At 40.2% G+C, this 19,822-nt stretch overlaps 1 protein-coding gene across 1 annotated transcript; it reads left to right on the top strand.

Annotated features, from left to right (window-relative positions):
- Nucleotides 1–397: 397 nt before the first annotated feature.
- Nucleotides 398–19,610, top strand: cc2d1a (coiled-coil and C2 domain containing 1A). Its single transcript, XM_085277631.1, has 28 exons — nt 398–590; nt 867–936; nt 1,033–1,171; nt 1,305–1,408; nt 1,487–1,732; nt 1,872–2,187; nt 2,923–3,032; nt 3,141–3,213; nt 3,887–3,988; nt 4,109–4,236; nt 5,086–5,158; nt 5,275–5,408; nt 5,779–5,866; nt 6,593–6,669; nt 6,835–6,930; nt 8,985–9,107; nt 9,362–9,420; nt 10,171–10,287; nt 11,288–11,361; nt 11,450–11,508; nt 11,594–11,745; nt 11,865–11,955; nt 12,031–12,180; nt 13,927–14,118; nt 14,230–14,356; nt 15,777–15,853; nt 16,023–16,070; nt 16,151–19,610. Exons 2-28 carry the CDS (start codon nt 880–882, stop codon nt 16,181–16,183), a joined length of 3,045 nt encoding a protein of 1,014 aa, XP_085133757.1. The 5' UTR covers nt 398–590; nt 867–879; the 3' UTR covers nt 16,184–19,610.
- Nucleotides 19,611–19,822: the final 212 nt, after the last annotated feature.

Here is a 19,822-nt window from a genome sequence, read left to right as displayed (position 1 = left end):
TAAATATTTATTTTGTTCCATCAACATATAGTAATATATTTGGTTTAGACTCTTTCTGATTAGCATGCTGTTAAACAACACATGAACAACAATTCAACAGTTTTAAAATATGTTGAGTAAGCAAATAAGGCTTCCAGTTCAAATGAATCCTAGAATATTTGAGTTATAAATAAATATACAAAGATGTTAATGGATGTACCTCATCGAGGTATACACACTATTACATAATGATGCATTTCTTGATGCCTAATTACAAAAAACAACAACAACAAACACAAAAACACTTTTTCGCTCTGCAATCACACTCCCTAAGCACTTCCGGGATCGATTTGCCCTGAATGAATCACGTGAGACGTGACTCTCCATTCAACGGCTCTGGTCTAGCCGTAAAGTGCAATGCTCGTTGCTATTGGAGACGCAATATAGGAAGTAAATTCCACTGTCTGCGAATCTTGTTTTGGGAACTCGAAAAGAAGGCAGAAATATATCTGTCACGGTAGATCTGGTCTGCTGTTCCTCATTTGGATCCGATTTTAACCGTCGACCCGTGTGGCTGTAACGCTAACGTTTAACTCCGTTAATCTAAGCAGGTAAACAGCCCGTGTGAAGCTGTGGGTCTAGCTATTAGCTGACATAAATATAGAAGCTAACTGCATATTAGATCATAGAAGTTGTTTGATTTATTACGCCACATTGCCCTTGAGGCTGATAGTGAAGTGTACCGACTCAGGTGTACTAAGTAATCATTATTTATGTATATTTTACTCCAAGGAGTCAGAGTTGTACTTGTTTTAACTTTATTCTATATCTATTGGTTTCCCTTTTGGGGTAATTTACTGTCATCCTGTTTGTGCGTTCACTTTTAGGTATTAAAAGTCAATGAGTCGCAGTCGCAACCCACCTCCTCGGGGTCAAGGGGCGGCCCGAGCCAAACAGGTAATTACCCTCCCTGTCTGATAACTGTAAACTTTACGTGTGGCAAGCAGGCAGGACTCTGAAGCCGTTTCTCCTATCTGTCTGTCTGTGTCACAGATGGGGCTGCTCCTTGACCTGTCTCCGGATGGCGGCATGGATGATGAGGGAAATGATGATGAGCTGGAGGCAGAGTTGCTCAATCTGGTGGGAGGAAGGAAGGAAGGAAGAGCACAAGGGAAGAAAGGTGATGGGAGAGGTGAGGATGACACACTTCTGGCACATTAAGCCTTCTTTCTTTCTCATTCATGTGCTAATGTTTAAACTGACCTTTTCCTTATATCACAAAGAGCAGTTGACATTATGTTCATATGTTTGCCTCTTCTGTTCAGCTCCTGTTCCCATGGCTGAAATTGAGCGAATGGCAGCTCTGTGTATGAAAGATATAGATGATGACGACATGGGGGACGATGATTTGGATGATGAAGATCTGTTGGTAATGGACACAAACAGACACAAACGTAAGCGTTTCAGGGACTAAACAGTTAACTGACATTTTCCTTTCTGCACATAGGCAGAACTGAATGATGTTTTGGAGGATGATGAGGAGCATACTCCTGCTCCAACTCCACCTGCCGCTACACCAACAGCTCTTAAAACTAGTGTCGCCTCACACCCCTCACCTCCTGCTGCTCCCAGTGGTGCAACTGGGTTGGAGTCACGGCTCCTCGAGCGTATTGAAATGTATCAGACTGCCATTTCCAACGCCAAGGCTGCAGGCGAGACTAGCAAAGTTCGAAGATATGAACGCGGGCTGAAGGTAAAGCAAATAGGCAGAAACGCATCTTATAGGATGTGAAGTCTTGTGTACATACTTTTGTCTTTATTTAGAGTCTTCAAGTTTTCATTTACTGCTCAGATCAAGCTTTATGTTTATGGGTTTTTTTCTTCCACCTTAGACTCTACAGTCCATGCTAACATCTGCCAAGAAAGGAAAACCAGTCAATGAAGAAGAGATGCCTCCACCTGTTGCTCTCGGCGGAAAGTCGGATTCCCCAGCCCAGCCTGAAGTGGTTAAAGAACGAGAGGTGCCCAAGCCTGTGCTGGTCCCTCCCCCTCCCACCAATCAGAAACCTCTGAGGGAAGCTGACCCGACACCTCTGAACACTAAGCCAACGCGTTTGATCCCTCCCCAAAAGCAAGCTGCTGCCATGACTCCGGAAACACCTGCCATCTCTCCCCTCACACCCAGCCAGCCTAATGCTCATCACTCAGGTAAACACATTATGTGAATTATACTGTTTATTAGAAGAGTATAAAAGTAAATACACGGTCATAGTGCAAGTTAATCAGATTAGCATCGTACTCAAAAGAATTGAATAATATTTGGTCATTTAAATAACTGCACTAAACAACATTGCATAAAAGATTAATTTGCGTTGTTTTTCTTTCCTTCTGCAGATCTTTACTTCTGTTTCAGTTTGAGAGAAGCTTTCTTTCCTTTATTAAGATTAAAATACATGTGGGATTTTTTTCACTTCTGATCAGACAGTACATTTTCTCTAGCTTCTGTTATCGACGACACCTTTTTAATAAATGCCTCACAATGTGATCTCACAGCAAAACGGTTCTTGGTTCAGATCCCCTGGTCAGTGGCTTTTCTTCGCGCAGTTTGCATGAATGCTTTTGTCTCCTTGCTAACACCGTCAGACATACAGTACATGCTTAGTTAATGAGTGACTCTAAACTGGCTGTAGGTGTGGATGACAGTGTGTTGTCTATCTCTTCGAGTTAGCCCTGTGAGTGCACTACTCTACCTCTCAGTCCTGTAGCAGCTGGGATAGGTTTTAGCTCTTCCATGACCCTTATTTTGATAAGCGGTTAAAGAGATCGATGGACGCTTAACTGACAACATACATTATAATTTATGCTGCTCTGACAAGTAGCGTGTCTGCTAACTAAATGTTACTGTAATGCTCGCCCTCACATGACTATGTCTTCTTCACGCAGAGGCGAAACAGGCAGTGTTGACCAGACAGAGGGATTATAAGATGGCTGCCATACACGCCAAACAGAGCGGCAACATTGACCAGGCCAAACAGCACTACCTCACTGCCAAGGTAACACAGCTGATGTCAGCCAGGGCTTTGGAGTAAGAGTGTGTGTGTGGTTGTAGTGTGAGGATTTTTCATAGTTTGTTTTAACAACGCTGCTCTTGATTTATGCAGAACTTCGATGTGATACTGGAGGCACTGGACCGGGGCGAACCAGTAGACCTGAGCTCACTGCCTCCTCCACCTGGTCAGTGGTTAAAGGAGAATGTTAGTTTTAAATGCTCATTCATGCACTCACTATAGTGCTAACAGTTTCCTTTAATAAAATTAAATTAATGCCCATTTAAATAAAATAATTTTGCTTAAAAAACGTCCAGTTTATAAGCTCCACTCTAACACACGTCATCTGTACTTAATTGAGTTATGTTATGTATGTTCATGTCACATATTTGTTTCTGCACATGTGCCAGAGTCTCACTCAGATGTTGCTTGTTCTCTGGCTGGTCTTGTTGAGGCACAGTAAAAATTGAGAAACTGTAAGAACATTAGCGCCAATCACACAAGCATCATTTAAAACATTTTTATATTTATTCAGCTGCAAAGTGCTTTCCAAGTAGTGGAGATGTAAAAGAGTTTCAGAGACTAATTCACAACAAAAACTATAAAAACAACTCTGATGATTAAGGACTGTATATTAAAAAAATCTGTTTCACTGTAATACTTGAGAGCAAGAGTTACATCATCAAGTCTTTGGATAAAGTTCAATCGTATATTTTTTGGTCCAGAAACTTCTCGGCCACGGCCTCTATATTGTACCAAAAAACGGTCTTGGATTTGATAATCATGTTCAAACGGGGTTTAATGTGTACTTCATAATTAGTTACAATCATAACCTGTGTCCACTTCTCCACCGTCTGCAGGAGACGTAATAACAGAGCAAAGTGCGCTTCCTCAGTCTTCTTCTAAACCTGACCCCCCTGCTGCTCCTGCTGCTCCTGCGCCCTCCCAGGTGGCCACTGCGGGTAAGATTCCAGGAGTCCCAGTCCTTCACTTTAACCAAAAAGTGTGATGAAGTGATTTTAAATAAAAAAAGTCATGTTAAAATAATAATGTACGTTACTGTGTGTTTGTGCCTTCTGAAGATCTGCCTGCTCCCAAAAGTTTGGCTGAAGCCCTGCAGCAGAGGTTGGATATATACAAGTCAGCAGCAGAGGGAGCTAAGAGCAAAGGGGACGATCGCAAGGCCCGGATGCATCAGCGCATTATGAAGGTACACAACACAAATATTGTGGCACATGTGTTTGCTTGTTTTTTCCAAATAAACTCTATGCTCAGTGAAACTAAAAGAAACAAGATATTAAAACATTTTTAGCTGTTACAGCTTCTTTTTTTTTAAAAACTAATTCCTCGGTTTTGTGCTTGGATTGGAATGGAAATGGTTTTGTGTGCTTTCATATGTTAGATTTCAATATATATATATATATATATATATATATGTATGTATGTATGTATGTATGTATGTATGTATGTATGTATGTATGTATGTATGTATGTATGTATGTATGTATGTATATATATATATATATATATATATATATATATATATATATATATATATATATATATTGAAATCTAACATATGAAAGCACACAAAACCATTTCCATTCCAATCCAAGCACAAAACCGAGGAATTAGTTTTTAAAAAATATACACATATATATATATGTGTGTATATATATATATATATATATATATATATATATATATATATATATATATATATATATATATATATATATATATATATATATATATGTGTGTGTATATATATATATATGTGTGTATATATGTGTATATATATACACATATATACATATATATATATACATATATATATACATATGTATATGTATATATGTATATATATATATGTATATGTATATATGTGTATATATATACACATATATACATATATATATATACATATATATATACATATGTATATGTATATATGTATATATATATATGTATATGTATATATGTGTATATATATATATATATATGTATATGTCTTGCAAAACTTGAGTAATATTAATTACTTAATGTTCACTCTTAACAGCAATATCAGGACGCCATCAAAGCTCACAAAGCTGGCCGACCTGTTAACTTATCTGATCTACCCGTGCCACCAGGTAAGTTTTGAGTTCATGTGTGTCTTGAGATTTTGATGTCTTGAGTTGATGTGTAAGGCTTCTTCATGTGTGTGTGTGTGTGTGTGTGTGTGCGTGATTTTTGTTATTTGCTCCAGGTTGTCCACCGCTTCAGGGCACAGAGGGTGGTCAGCAGAACTTCATGGGTGTCCTGGAAACAGCAATGAAAATAGCAAACCAGGATGCAGACGCAGAAGATGAGGAAGAGGATGGGCACGAAGAAGCTGCCAAGGTAAAAAGAAGAATGGGGGGAAAAAACAAATTCAGGGACTGCCAAATGGCCAAATTGTGTTTTTTGCAGCCAAGAAATCTGATTGTTTTTGCACCAAGCCAAAAAAAAAAGCTTTATTGTCTCCCATAATAGCTTCTGCAACTTCTATGGCAGATTATTCAGTCATTGTTTTCTCAACTGCACCTTCTGCCTATTGCATCATTTTTGGGCTTGTTAACAAGTTTATTAATAGCCGTAATAATTTACACAAACGCTTTAAGGTAAATCAGTTTATTCACACACAAACTCACAGATGTATTAAGCTGTATTTTGTGACCTTGAAATCTGTTCTTGTGTTCATTTCATTTGCTATTGATCCTAACCTCTGCAGGCTGTGGTGCGTCCACCTGTCCAGAAAGCAAAGTCTCCAGCTCCTCAGGCTCCTGCAGGCTCCTCAACTCTGAAACTGGGAGCTAAAGGTGAGTTTCAAATGTGGGTGTGTGTAAGAGGGGCATGTGCATGTGTCATGCGCGATGTTTGAGTGTTACACAACACTGAAGTGTTGTCATACTGCAAACCTTATGGCCCATTTATGCTCACCGTTCTCGCTCTCACAAAAGGCGCTATATGAAAAAAGTGACTGAGCAATATCAGATTTCATTGTGACCTGGTCTCAGTCCTGAACTTACCTGCATGTGCAAAAGAAGACGAGGGCACTAATTTTGCTGTTGCCAAGCAGTAAACATGGAGGACACCTGAGTCAGTGTTTACACTTTTGTCTGTGTGCAGTAGAAGTCAGCAAACTTGCGACTGGACAAAGAAGACGAGGGTAAAGCGAGACAACACTTCACTTTTGGTTTTTTGTACTGCAGTGGCTGCTAAGTCTTTACAGAGGTGTATGCAGCTGGAGCCAGGAGTGGATCGTGATGCAAATGGCTTCAGTAAAACAAATTTCATCCAAAAAGTTCAGGATGTAAAAATGACACTTATTTCAAGCAAGTGATGAATCAATTTTTACTGTTCAGACTGCGAAGAGAATCAGACCTGTATCTGATTCAGCACCACACACTGTTCAACCCAATATGTGACATAAACAATGTGTGGTCAAGAAGTGAGTCACAGATAAGCTGAAATAAACTTTTTCTAACGGTGTGAACGTGGTATACAGTAAGTTTCGCTTATTTTTGTCTTAATTATCCTTGTAGCCCAGCAGCAATTGGATTTCCTGTTGCTAAGGCGACAAGCTTTCATGCGTGCGGCACTGCGCTCCAAAAATATGAAGGTAATCTTTTGACTTCCCAGCTTATTTTCTTTGTTTTTGTTTTAGATGCATACAGTGCCATCTTTACAGTTATGCAGATGTTTTTAGCACAGCTGCCTTTGATGTTATTGGAATTCCAAACCTTTGTTGTATTTTTCATTGATGCATCTGTTGCTGCGTTTGTAGGACATGACAGGAGCAGCACAGCACCTCAGACATGCCAAAGGACTGGACGCCATGATCACTGCTGCAAAGTCTGGCCTGCCAGTTGACATCACCAAGGTTATAAATACATTTTCTATATATTAGTAATCACTGCTTGCCCTACGGTAGCTAGGATAGGTTCCAGCACCCCCACGACCCTGAATAGGAGGTGGATCGGTAATACTCAGGATAATCTTGATCAAGGGTGTCAAATTTAGTTTCACTAGAGCCACACTGGGAAATAAGAGTCATGTTGACTGTGAGACATCTGTAGTTTGTCAGGCTTTGATGGTCATGTAACCTGCATATACCACATAGCCTCATCAAACCTCACAGAAACTCTCAACTAGTCAACACAAAAAGCTGCACAGCCATTCTGATTAGTTTTACAACAAGCAGATGACTCATAACAACCTGTTTCATAAGCTTGAATATGATGGGCACTCACAATAAATGGCATATTTACACGTATTTGGAAAAGGCTCTCATAGCTCATTTTACTGGCTGGGATGTGACAATATAGTGGCAGCATTGGGGGAAAATGTTTTTTAATTTATTCTTTTTTAATTTAAAACATTTTTTTGTTCATGTGGTTTACCTGTACCCTACAGCAGCGGTCCCCAACCTTTTTTGCGCCACGGACCGGTTTATGCCCGACAATATTTTCATGGACCGGCCTTTAAGGTGTCGCGGATAAATACAACAAAATAAAACTAGTACCGGTACCGAAAAAATAAGATTTATTCATAACACACGTGAAAAGACCCAGGAAAATCGAGTTAACGATAAAAACGATAACAAAATAACGCTGAAAACCGATAAAAACCCTGAAAACTATACATTTCACACCTGAGCCTCAACTCTCGCGGCCTGGTACCAAATGACTCACGGACCGGTACCAGTCCGAGGCCCGGGGGTTGGGGACCGCTGCCCTACAGCATAACCTTCTGGCGTGAACTTGACTAAGCACACACTAATCACATAGCTTGAAAAGTCAGTTTTTGCCTGTAGTTACATGCGTCTTTTCAACTCGCCAACATTTTGCCTCCATACCCAGCTTGTGGTTCCATGTCTCTGCTGGGAAAGAAAATACTGCACATTTATATTCTTTAAAAACACCAATTATCTCACAGTGAATGGAAACGCAGGCCTGTCTTAACACTTGATGAAGAAACTCTGTCTCACACCTCTGTTAAAGTTGGCTTTGTGTGCGCTTCTTTGTTTGCTGGTTGGTTAGCTTGCAGGTGCTCTTCCCTTTTTAGTTTGGCATGTCCACTGGGCGCGTCACTGTGCATACCTCAGCTACAAGTAAACAGGAAAAATTTACTAAAAACCTGAAATAATACACAGACTGGTTGTATCATGCTAAAATAATTTATATTAAACGAGTTGTGTGTGTGTGTGTGTGTGTGTGTGTGTGTGTGTGTGTGTGTTTGCTGCTATACAGGTTGTCACGGCAGCAGGAGCTGAATGTGTGAGGTGTGTTAACACAATGTGACGGAAATAGAAGATGATAGGAAGGAAACACGGGGTGAAATCAAAACACCTGGTCTCACCTCCTGTGTGTGTGTGTGTGTGTGTGTGTGTGTGTGTGTGTGTGTGTGCGCACGCCTGTGTGTGCGCACGCCTGTGTGTGTGTGTGTGTGTGTGTGTGTGTGTGTGTGTGCGCACGCCTCTGTGTGTGTGTGTGTGTGTGTGTGTGTGCGCGCACGCCTCTGTGTGTGTGTGCGCGCACGCATATTTTCAGCATCATTACACTATTCATATTTCATATCTGTGCCAGTTGTCCCATAAGATTTTGATTTATTTTTGCCTCACTTTTATTTGACTTCTCTGCATATAACTCACTATAACTTGTTTATTTCTCAGTGTGTCCCCTCATGTGTTAACCAAGAATATTATGCTTGTGCTTCTGTTTGTTTGTCACACAAGTGTAAAAACAGACAGACAGGAAACGAAGTAACAGCTGATTAGAGTTCGATCCAAGTTGGACATGCGGTTTTCAAAGCTGTGTTGTAACTCATAACAGAATATTTGTATTAAATCAGTTACATTTGTATTTGAATGGGTCCTGGTAACTTTCTAATTGTCTTTATTATTATTTGTTTGTTTCTATTTCTCCTTTACAACAGATTCCCAGTCTTCCAGTAAGTGAAGAAGACTACACCCTGGCTCGTTCCCGTACCTCTCCTTCTTCTCGTACCACGAGTGAGCAGTACCATAACCTCATGGATCACTTGAAAAAGCAGTACGAGGTTAAGATGCACCTTTCCCTCATCTTTATGCTACATTTTATCTGAAAAAGCACCTTCTTGACATCCACCTTACATACTGATGTTAATGTCATGTGTTAGTTACGGTTATTAGTTACGAAATGTTCATACATATTGTGATTGTGATTCTTAAACAGACAAATAACAGTTGTTCTTTATTTTGTTGTCCTCGCCTACGGTATGTTCTCTCTCTCACACACACAACACGCCCTCTTTTGTTCTCTCTCCATGAACAGAAATGTCTGGGCCTCTCCCAGCAATTCACAAACACGGGAAACGTGGCCGAGGCTTTAAAGTAAGAAACTTTTTTTTGTTTTAGTTTTATAACCGTGGGATTTTTTTTTTTTGCAGTCATGTTGGAGCTTAACATTGAAAAGATCACTGTTTACCTCAAAGGCATCAACACCAACTTCTAGAACAGATCTGGTTGTGATCACATTAAGTATAAATTCACCTTTTCACAAAATTTCAATAAAATCTGAAATACAGAGAAAGGGTTTTATGACTCAGATTAATGTAGTTTTTTTTTTTCATTTTAATGAATGTCTGTAATAAATCTAACTGAGAACTTCTGTAATTCTTAATTATATTGTCAGCATGCACACAGTGATTTTAGCTATCTTTATATATGATGTACCTCTTTATAATATTTGTAGTTTTCTTCAAATATTTTGACATTTAACCTTTGAGAATTGTACTTTAAAACTTTTTCTTATCTTCAGAGGGTTTGTCCTGCTTCCTCATTTTTCTGGCATGGTTTGAAAAATCTTGTCCTGTCCTAGAAAATTAGGATTTATTTTTACAGATGATGCACAGAGTGTTTTGTAATCGCGGATTTTCAAATGCAGTGATATATGTGTTTGTCTCAGGAAATAGAGCTGTTCAGCTGTGCAGTTATTAAACTTGTTGTATTTCAGTACCAGGCGAGACCAAGATGTGTGTAGACGTGTAGACACGAAAATGCATAAAAATGACAAAATCAAACTAAAAGAAAAATGTTTTTTGTCACACAGATCTAAAAATCATGACTCTGTCTCTCACCCAGGTCTGAGAAGTTACTTGAGGAGACCATGAAGTACATAGAGATTCTAAAGAGCGCCTACACAAAGGGTCATCCAGTCCCCAAGTGCCGCACCGAGGAGAGAACCTTCAACTCTATCAAGTCAGTAGCAAACATTCAGAATACAGATTCATTCATAATAAACACCATCGCAAGTCGCTCAGTTTGTCTGTTGGTCCATCACTTTGGTCCAGAAGGATTTCTGTAAATCTTTCGTGGTCTCCTCCGGCCAAACGTTACCTGATTTTTCTTCTAGTCATAGTTCTGCTGCGCTCTGTCAACATTATCCTTATTTTACTTAACTATCAAATTTTCAGATCAGTTTATATCTTAGTAACATCCTGACTGGAGATCAAGTCACTTCAACAGCGTTATCAAAATTAGAAAAGAAAAAACTAACCAGCTCTGTAGTCGGATTAGATTCGTTAGATTATATAATTTGTGTTTTGGTTATTTTTTTTAAATGGTTGATTTAAGCCATGTTTTTAATTAATTTTTAAGGCAGATGTATTTGACAAATGACAAATACATCTGCCTTAAAAACCTAATACAAATCAGCCTGCAGTATAATGGCCAACATGATGTTAATTAATGTAATTCATCCATCCAGAGGACGCCTATGATAAAGACTGCTAATCATCTGTATAACTTTTTGTTACTCATCTTGTGGCATTATGTCAGTGCCTGCAGAAAAAGGAAAATCTGTCAGTCAGTCAATTAAGCCGCGGTTCATCAAACTGTCACTTTTATTGTGTATTTTTTAAAACGTTATAATCAAGATGTTTTGACTCTATGAGGATTGTCCTTTATATTTAATTTTCTACTCGTACATGAGCTGTTTAATTTTGAAAGCAAATGATTGAACATTAAAGGTAGTGCTTTTCCTGACTGGATTGATGGATGACTCAGAGTGACTCATTGTGACTCACTCTGCCTCTGCTCCAGTGTCATACGGAGCTAACAGCTAAGCGACTGTGGCGGTGACTCATTCATCAGTTAATTGTTTGCCTCTCCGTGATGCTGACTGATGCTGACTTTTGAAGCTGTTTCTGAATGGTGTTTTTTATGTTTGTTTGTTTGTTGTTGTTGTTTTGCTCCGCAGGATCAACCCCAACCTGACACTCAATGACCTGATACTGTACGTCACCCGAGGCATCAACCTCCCAGCTCCCTCTGGTATTGAAGTCATCCCCATCTTTGAAATTACCAGGCAGTAATCTGTCAGATCGCTGTGCACTGACACCTAGCTTCTCTCTCTCCACAGGTGTCTCTGCTAATGATCTGGATGCCAGTGTAAAATTTGAGTTTCCTTTTCCCAGCGCGGTGAGAATCTTTCACATTCACTCGCTGTGGACGTTTCAGTCCGTGTATTTACATATGTGCGTTAATGAATTCTGTGTGTGTGTAGGAGGAGGCTCAGAGGGACAAAACCAACACAGTAAAGAACACCAGCAGTCCAGAGTTTAAAGAGACTTTCAGACTCAACATCAACCGCGGCCACAGGGCCTTTAAACGAGTCATACAATCCAAGGGAATCAAGTTTGAAATCATCCACAAGGGGTAAAACGCAGCAGCTTCAGTAGAAAAAAAGAGAATATGCTTCCATATCGGTGTGTTTTGTTTGTTTTTTTTCCCCTCGTTGTAGCTTCTGTAAATTGTATTCTCTGCTGTGTTTACAGAGGCCTGTTTAAGAATGACAAAGTACTGGGAACTGCTCAGCTGAAGCTAGAAGGTCTAGAAAATCACTGTGAAATCAGAGAGATCTTAGAGGTGAGTGTTGATTACGCGTGCGCGCACCCACACATGTTCAGAGGCGGTTTAACTGCGCGCGTTTGTTTTTTGTAGGTGATGGATGGACGTAAAACTACAGGCGGAAAGCTGGAGGTGAGGGTGAAGATCAGAGAGCCTCTGTCAGGCGTCGAGTTGCATCCAGTGAAGGAGAAGTGGCTGACTCTCGAACCAGTCTCCACGCCGACAGAGAAACAAAAGGAACGGGTGAGTAGTGTTATCAATTAAACTGACCCGCCTTTGTCTTTGGACTGAAACACGTCCAGCTCAAGCAGGGACGTACACAAGACTTCCATGTGTGATGCAAACTGTGCAAAACACTGAGCCAAAGTGCTGCCTCACAAACTGGATGTTCATATGTGTCAGAGCAGAAGTGTGAAGTCAGCCAGTATAAACAAAGTGTTTGGTGGCTGATCAAATAGTGTCTGAAACCACATCTATTTTAAAACTGGTGATCTACCAGTAACATCCCACTTCACGCAGCGATTTTAAGTCTTAGAGTGTACAAGATTTTAGCGTCTTCGCGAGTTCTCTTTATTCTTCACGCAATTACTTTATGAACTCAAGTGCTAGTGGTTCTTTGGCACAGGAGAAACTGGCAAACTCTTGAATCCATACTGCTGCATAATGTTTAGTCAATGAGTGGAAACACCGTTATAACCTTTCAGGAAAAATGGAGACTACAGCGATATCTTTATCGGAACAATTGTCGTGTTTCGCTGCTTTCTGAGAAACAGTTTTCACACGTGAATTTCAGACAGTTTCAAAAGAATCACAGTTTTACTTTCTCACATGGAAAAAAAAAACTGAAAATTGGATTCTTTCAAAATATAGACCGTTCTATGCAGTTCAAGTCATAGAGCTGCCTGGGTAGAATTACAGAAGCCAGGATGCATGATCACATAAATGCAGCAGATACATGGAGTGGAAATGCAAGAAATATATTTGAAAAGCACAAAATAGGGAAAAAATGGCTGTGATGGAAGTAGTTTATTAAACATGGCTCCACAAAAGAAGGAAAACAAACAAGAAGCATGTACTTTCCTCAAATTATTGCTTTTTGTTATTAGTTGTTTTACTTGCGTAATTTTTTTCAACCAGGTTGTTTGAGGTGCGACTGGCGCTGTTGTAATTACATTAGCTCATTGTGTCATCTTCTGCTGCGATGATTCAATGAGGCCTGACTTGAGTGTTAATACATTCGTGTGCTTTTTGTAAAGTATATGCTGCATTTGAATAGAAATGACAAACAGCCTTGCTTTAAAACTCACTCAAACTCTCGGCTTTAGGCATCTTTTTTCCTTCTTCGTGTTTGGGTGTCTTACTGATGCTTACTGACTTTTTTTTAGTCAGCCAGGCTTCTTTACTGATTTTAATTCATTCTGTATCGTTTTTTTTATTTTTTTTTAGGACAATTAATGTTTATTCTATTTTATTTGAGTACACTGCCTTGCTACCACTTATCTGTGAAAAGCAGTTTTAAATAAATGATGCTTATTTATTGATGTTTTGCATCTACACATATATTCTTACCCATGGTTTAAACTGCAATCTATTTCACGAACAATTACAAACAAAGTTGAAACAGAATAGTGACAAAGATTTGAATTTAAACACTCTGAGCGTGCTGGAAAGCAAATCGTCAGTCCAGTAGCTGTACCAGCTTTTAGTCTTTCCCACTGTCAGTAGCCAGAAGAAGCAAAAAGCATTGCTCACATCGTAGCAGACTGCAGGCTTTTCACTCACATTAAGTGCGGCCAGTACCTTTTAGATGTGTTTGGACTGCAAACTTGTTGTGTGTAAACCAGCCTGCTAGTCAGATTACGGGTAAATAAAGGTAGGCATTACAAAAACTAGCAATGCACAAGTCAAATAACCTGATTTTCATAAACCTGGGTGAAAATGAGTCAGTTGCCCAAGAAATCTAAGAAATGCTCTGGTCTGCTTGTTTAGGCTCCATCTCCTCAGTCCAAACCGAGACATGGAGGAAACGGCAGAAGCAGCTCTGATCAGCCTGCATCTCCTCGGTCTAAACCGAAACACGAGGCGAGCAGCAGGAGCGGTCACTCCAGCAGCTCCCCTCCACAGTACAAACTCCACAGCTTCAGCCTCCTCAACTACGACAAGGAGCGGCTGGAGAGGAAGGTAGTACTGCGTGTTCATGCGGCCCGAGTCGACCCACAACGTGCACTTCACTGATGCTTACAATGGCCCGAAGGCGCCAAGGTCTCGTCACTCATTACGCTTGTCTCTCAGATTACAGAGTACAGAAAGAACAAGCGGGAAACCCCGTCTGACCTCATCCATCAGCACCAAGAGGTCACACACCGACTGCAGTGGCAGAAAGCACAGCTGGAACGAGCCTCTCCTGCCATGCTCACAGGTAACACACACATCTCTTACTTTTGAACATGTGCTTTTACCCCTCCCTAAAATCTTAGCCTGACTCCGTTTTGGAACAACTTGACCGAGACAGGAAAGTCTTTCGTCAACAGCATCTATGTAGAGCAGTCCAGGTCCTCAAAGTACTGGCTGATAGCAGCACACAGCTCCATCACAAGTCCATCACTGGGATCACCACTACAGCCTAGAATTGTTTCAGCTAAATGGAACAGTTTTTGTCATTTCTGCTCTGTATACCACAATATTAGATATTAGATTCAGATTCAGTTGCTGCTTTTTTGTGAGTCTTTGCATTCACAAACTATTTAATAACTGAAAAGCTCCTTTAGGTTAGACTGTCCCATTATTTTTTTTGCCTTGCGTTTCATTATTCGTTTGCACTGTGAAGTGAAGTCGGATCAGTTTTGCAGCATTTGGCTGAATCTGAGCAGCACCCTGTGCACTTCAGAATTGATCTTGCAAAACTCCAAATCTAACTTTTAAATTATTACATTGATGAACATCGGGTTATGGATGCAACAACATCTCTGCATCTTCTTTTTTGTCAGGCAGGTTTTGTGGCAGCTTTAATTTTTGCAGTAATTCAGTCTGATAGATGCATCAAATTGGCACTCAAGTCATAAATTGAGGATCCCCTCTGCGGAGAAAGTAAAAGTTGTTTTATTATTAAGGATTATTTAAGGTTTCCTGCTGCTGTCACTGTCTCTGCATCTCAGAGAAACTCTACCTGCATTTGGCAGTGTCCCTCAGAGTGGTTGGTTGGTCGGTTAGTTGGTTAGTTGTGGGCTTTGCTGTCCTTGCTGCTGCTGTGTCAGTCTCTTGATGTGTGTGATTGTGCTGCCACTCCACAGATCCTGTGGTGGAGGCTGCTGCATCGAGGGGCCATGAGTGGCCCTTGCGTGCAACTTTACCCAAAGCACAGGCAGAAACGAGCTGTTTTATGGTTACTGGTTTATTTGTTCTAAATCTACTGAGGAAAGCAAACACAGGACTCACTGGCTGAAGATGAAAAGAGAATTAGCTTTGAGTAACGAGACGTCTCCGTATAACTGTCCATCTCAAGAGTACATAGGTGGCAGTGCTTCCTTACTGGCTTGCAGTTGTAGCTGAAGAACAGACTCACTGCTCACAGAAAAGCTTATGAACAAAATACTATACAATGTTAAAAAAACAACAACAAAGAATGCATAAATAACAAATGCAGCATAACTATTTCTCAATATGGGATTTGAAAAAAAATCTAAAAATCAGTATGATGGCAAAAACTGAGCCTAAATCCCAGGTCGGGATGAACCGTTTCCCCATCACTTCTTTCTGTTTTCTCGCAAAAAATTCATTCTGTTTAAGATGATGATGATAACGAATCATGTAACTCACTTTTTCCTTCACCACATGTGCAGAATATGAAAACGTGCTGCAACGCTTCGTTCAAGGACTTTCTGAGTCTGTGAAAAAATACTCCAGCCAAGGAAACCGGGTGAGTGCAGGGTCAGGGTATGGACAGGCATGTGTGTGTGTGTGTGTGTGTGTGTGTGTGTGTGTGTGTGTGTGTGTGTGTGTGTGTGTGTGTGTGTGTGTGTGTGTGTGTGTGTGTGTGTGTTTGTTTGTTTTAGTGTGAAAAAATTTTTTTTATTCTCCTTATATAGGACGCTGCCAAGGATGCACTGGGCAGGTTGAAGATGGTTGAGAATGAGGTAAGGCTTGCTGTTGTGTAATTGTCATGTGTATATAAAAGCAGTTTGTTCAGTGTGTTTACACCTTCTCTCTGCTCCAGCTGGAATCGCTGAAGAGGAAACGCACTGGATGAGAGCAGAATAAGGAGTGGAGCCTTGGCTGGAGTACTGTTTTCTCTCTCTCTCTCTCTTTCTCTCATACACACTCATATACCAAACACTACAGTGGGTACAATAAGTACCTTTAGCATGATTCAGTGCTGCAAAACAACTGCATGAGCTAAACTGCTAATTCAGTCAGTTGTTCCTTTAGCTTGTGTCATATGTGGTTAGTTACCTGCCACAATAACCTAACAAACGGCTGCAGCCGCCAAGCAGACGGCAATTAAAAACACATCCAAATGTGTAAAGAGGGAGATGCATTTGCACTTAAACAAGACAAACACTACAGGAAACTGCTTCTAAAGAATGGCTTTACAGACTTTGCTGGTATTCTATTTTGTTTTGGGTTTTTTTTGTTTTTTTCCCAACGTTCCTGTGACAATTCTTGATGAAGTAATCTGCCAGAAGACTTGACGTTTTACATTCGGCACCGGCTTTTGGTGTCTACAGATGACCAAAAATATGTGTGTGTGAAGGTGCGTGTGTGTGTTTGTCCACGCACTCTTAGGTGTGTTTAACCAGTGAACTAGAGGGTTTTTTTTTACCTTTTTCCCTGTATTTTATGTGTGTAATGAGCTTAATCTAATCTGTCTGCTCCAGTGTTCACAGATTACAGTAATCTGCTCCGTTTGGAGTGCTGTGATACGGGAATAAAAGAAAAAAAAAAAACAAAAAAAATGGGGCTTCGGGGTGCAGCAGCCTACATCCCATGATAAGGGATTAGTGTTTATGTCACCAAAGAGGCGACTACATCAGACGTAGAGTCGCCTCTGGGGGCTGGGAAGAGGGGTTTTAACAGCGTGCCATGAATGTGGTAGAAGCTTAGCCTCGCTAAGAGATTGCTGCGTCTTCATCAGCTGTTTCTTCTTTGTCGTCTTCGTCATCTTATTTTCCTCGCACCCATTCCTTTCAAGATTATTCTTGATTAATAGGCTGCCCTACTCAGAATCTATTTAAACTCTTAAACAATATGAAGCCCGCTGTGCTGTCACTTAGTTTAAAACAGTTTAGAGCTGCTGCGTCAGAGTGCTTTTTTCCCCCACAGATTGTGGTGGATGCAAAAACAGAATTTGTCCCATTGAGCTCTCCAGTGGCAGCACAGTGGATACTGAAAAATCTAACCACAGGAAGGCGGCCCTATAAGTGTCAGTATGGCTGGGTAATTGCTCATTTCTGTCTCAGTTCTCCCACAGACACCTATGTCATCATCATCTTCCTCTCTGCCTTCCCTTCTTTTTGGAGAATAAAGTCAAGCGGACAAAATACAGATAAAACCACTTAAACTTTGACACGCTGACAAAGTTGAGGTGGGCAGATTGCAATGATCAGAATGATTTGCCACAACACCACAAGATGTACAAAAAAAAAAAAAATCCGACAAATGTGGGCTGCCATGTATTCTGAGATTTGGGCAGATGTTTGGTGTGCTAATCTGACAATAGCTCCTGTTGCACGTTGATTGCATCCAGCCGGGATGTAGCAGACTACTTTAAGTGAGCCTTATTGTGCGTTTTGTGTTTGAATCCTCAATATTAACGATGTCTGGTAACTCCAGTTAATAGTTTTTTGGTCATGTGACACGTCAGATAATCATGTGTTCACGCTAATCCACTCACTGCTTCACTCCATTAGCAAATAATCCCGGTTAAAGTTGGCCTTCCACTGTGTGGTGACCCTTATGTAACACCCGTTGCCCCACTTTTTCTTTTTTTTTTTAATCAACAGAGGACATCTTTTGACTCTTTGTAAATGTTATGCTGATTTTGATCATCTCATATTATTTTGTAGATAGATCGTAGCATTAGAACATCAGATTGGAGTATTAAACATGGCTTCAAATCTTTAAAAGTGCTCCCTTTCCTTCTAGGTGATCGTTTGTGTCTTATTTAAATCTTTGTACGGCACAGACTATAATCTTGAACGCTCCTAAAACTCGAGCTCGAGCCAAGCAGGTCTGGATTAATGTCAATGATGCATTTATGCAGCAGTGTAGTTTAAGTACAAATTTATTTGTAAAGCTTTGGGCATTAAGAAAGATTTAAATAGTGAATCAGCGGATTACTCAACTTGAGCAAATTTGAAGGTTCTGCTAATGGTTTTCATACTGTACGCAGGGCAGAGCCAAGGGGTGAACACAGCTGAAAGTCTGAACCACCTCTCTGTCCGGACCTTACACTCAGCTGTAAATCTGTTAGAGGGGCTATGCATGTAAAACTGGAGTAAACATGTGCCTGTTTGTTTCAGCAGAACCATTTTCTTTGACAATCAGCAGAGGGTTACATAAAAAAACAAAATTCTTAAAGTCCTTATGGTGGACCTCTATACTTCCTTGTATAAGTTAATCATGAAACTGAATGACCAATATTTGGAGATCAGTTTCTGGGTCGCCGGAAGTAATGGCCTCATGTTAGCAACACACACAGAAAGGAAAGAAGCCCCCAATTACTGCTTATAACTTTAAAACAAAGGGACTAGTATTTAATTTTAATGTTCCCGTGTTCTGTTTTGTTTTTCCTGTGGATGAAACGCAAAGCTGAATGAATTATTTGAAAACAGAACATCTGTCCCAGGAGTGGGGTTCACAGAAAGACCAGCTCTAATGGAAAATAGTGAGTTGGACTAAAACAACAACAACACAAAGATGTCGTTCCGATTAAAAGAAAAACATCTGAGTGTGACCGTGTAGCAGCTGCATGTTTGAGCCTGCACAAAAAGTGCAACTGCACACCGCCACCCCCATCCCCGCCTAGACCACACCCACTTTTTTTTTTTTTCTTTTAAATCCAGAGCTGTAACCCCACGTCACCCCAAACACACAAACGCACTCCTGCCACATCACCCCACTCCCCAAATAACCTTGCGGCCTCTGAGGCTGACCTGTTGTCGTAGCAACGAGCTCATCAGCATTCAGTGTGGTAGGTGGATGGTCAGGACCCGGGTGGAGGGACATATTGTTAGTTTGTCCTGCTGGTGACTCACACTCCGTTTCTGCATATACAACACACCACAACACACACACTCCTGCTCACTCTCTTTTCATACGATTGTTTGGCTGTCTGTCTTTATCCTGTTATTGATTTCATTTAAAAAAGTTTGGTCTAAGTTTTGTTATTTTTTTGTTTTTACTACTTTCTTCCCGATGAGTTGGGTAAATGTATCCATTTATTGTTGAAGCTGACATCTTTTAAAAAATTTGCTAAGTCACGTAAGGGCAATCATTATAAATGTAATATTTATATTTGGTAAATATGGCATAATATGCTCTGTCTCTTTTTTTTTAAGTGAATGTCTTGATGATTGATGCAGTTTAAAATGGGAATGTATGACGGCCTGATTCTTGAGGCTTTATTATCTTATGTATGAGGTTGGTGTTGACACGAATAAAGTGGTGAAACCGCAGTGAGTTTGTGTCATTATTAAGTCTACTATAGGTAAGTATAACACTAAAACACATGAAATGTAATAAAGCTAACTAAAATAAAATATAAATGCAGTTTTTGTTTTGTCAAGAACACCCAGCCCGAGGGAGTGTTGATGCATGTGTTTGGTAAGGATGTCTACTTAACTCTGAGGGTTTGTATAAAAACTAAACCTAAGAAATGTCAAATGAT

The sequence above is a fragment of the Mchenga conophoros genome, linkage group LG6 (genome assembly GCF_057382185.1).
Source record: "Mchenga conophoros isolate Kocher_MC1m ecotype Shallow Benthic linkage group LG6, M_conophoros_male_GT1.1, whole genome shotgun sequence".
Classification (NCBI taxonomy): domain Eukaryota; kingdom Metazoa; phylum Chordata; class Actinopteri; order Cichliformes; family Cichlidae; genus Mchenga; species Mchenga conophoros.
This window is presented reverse-complemented; position numbering and strand designations above follow the sequence as displayed.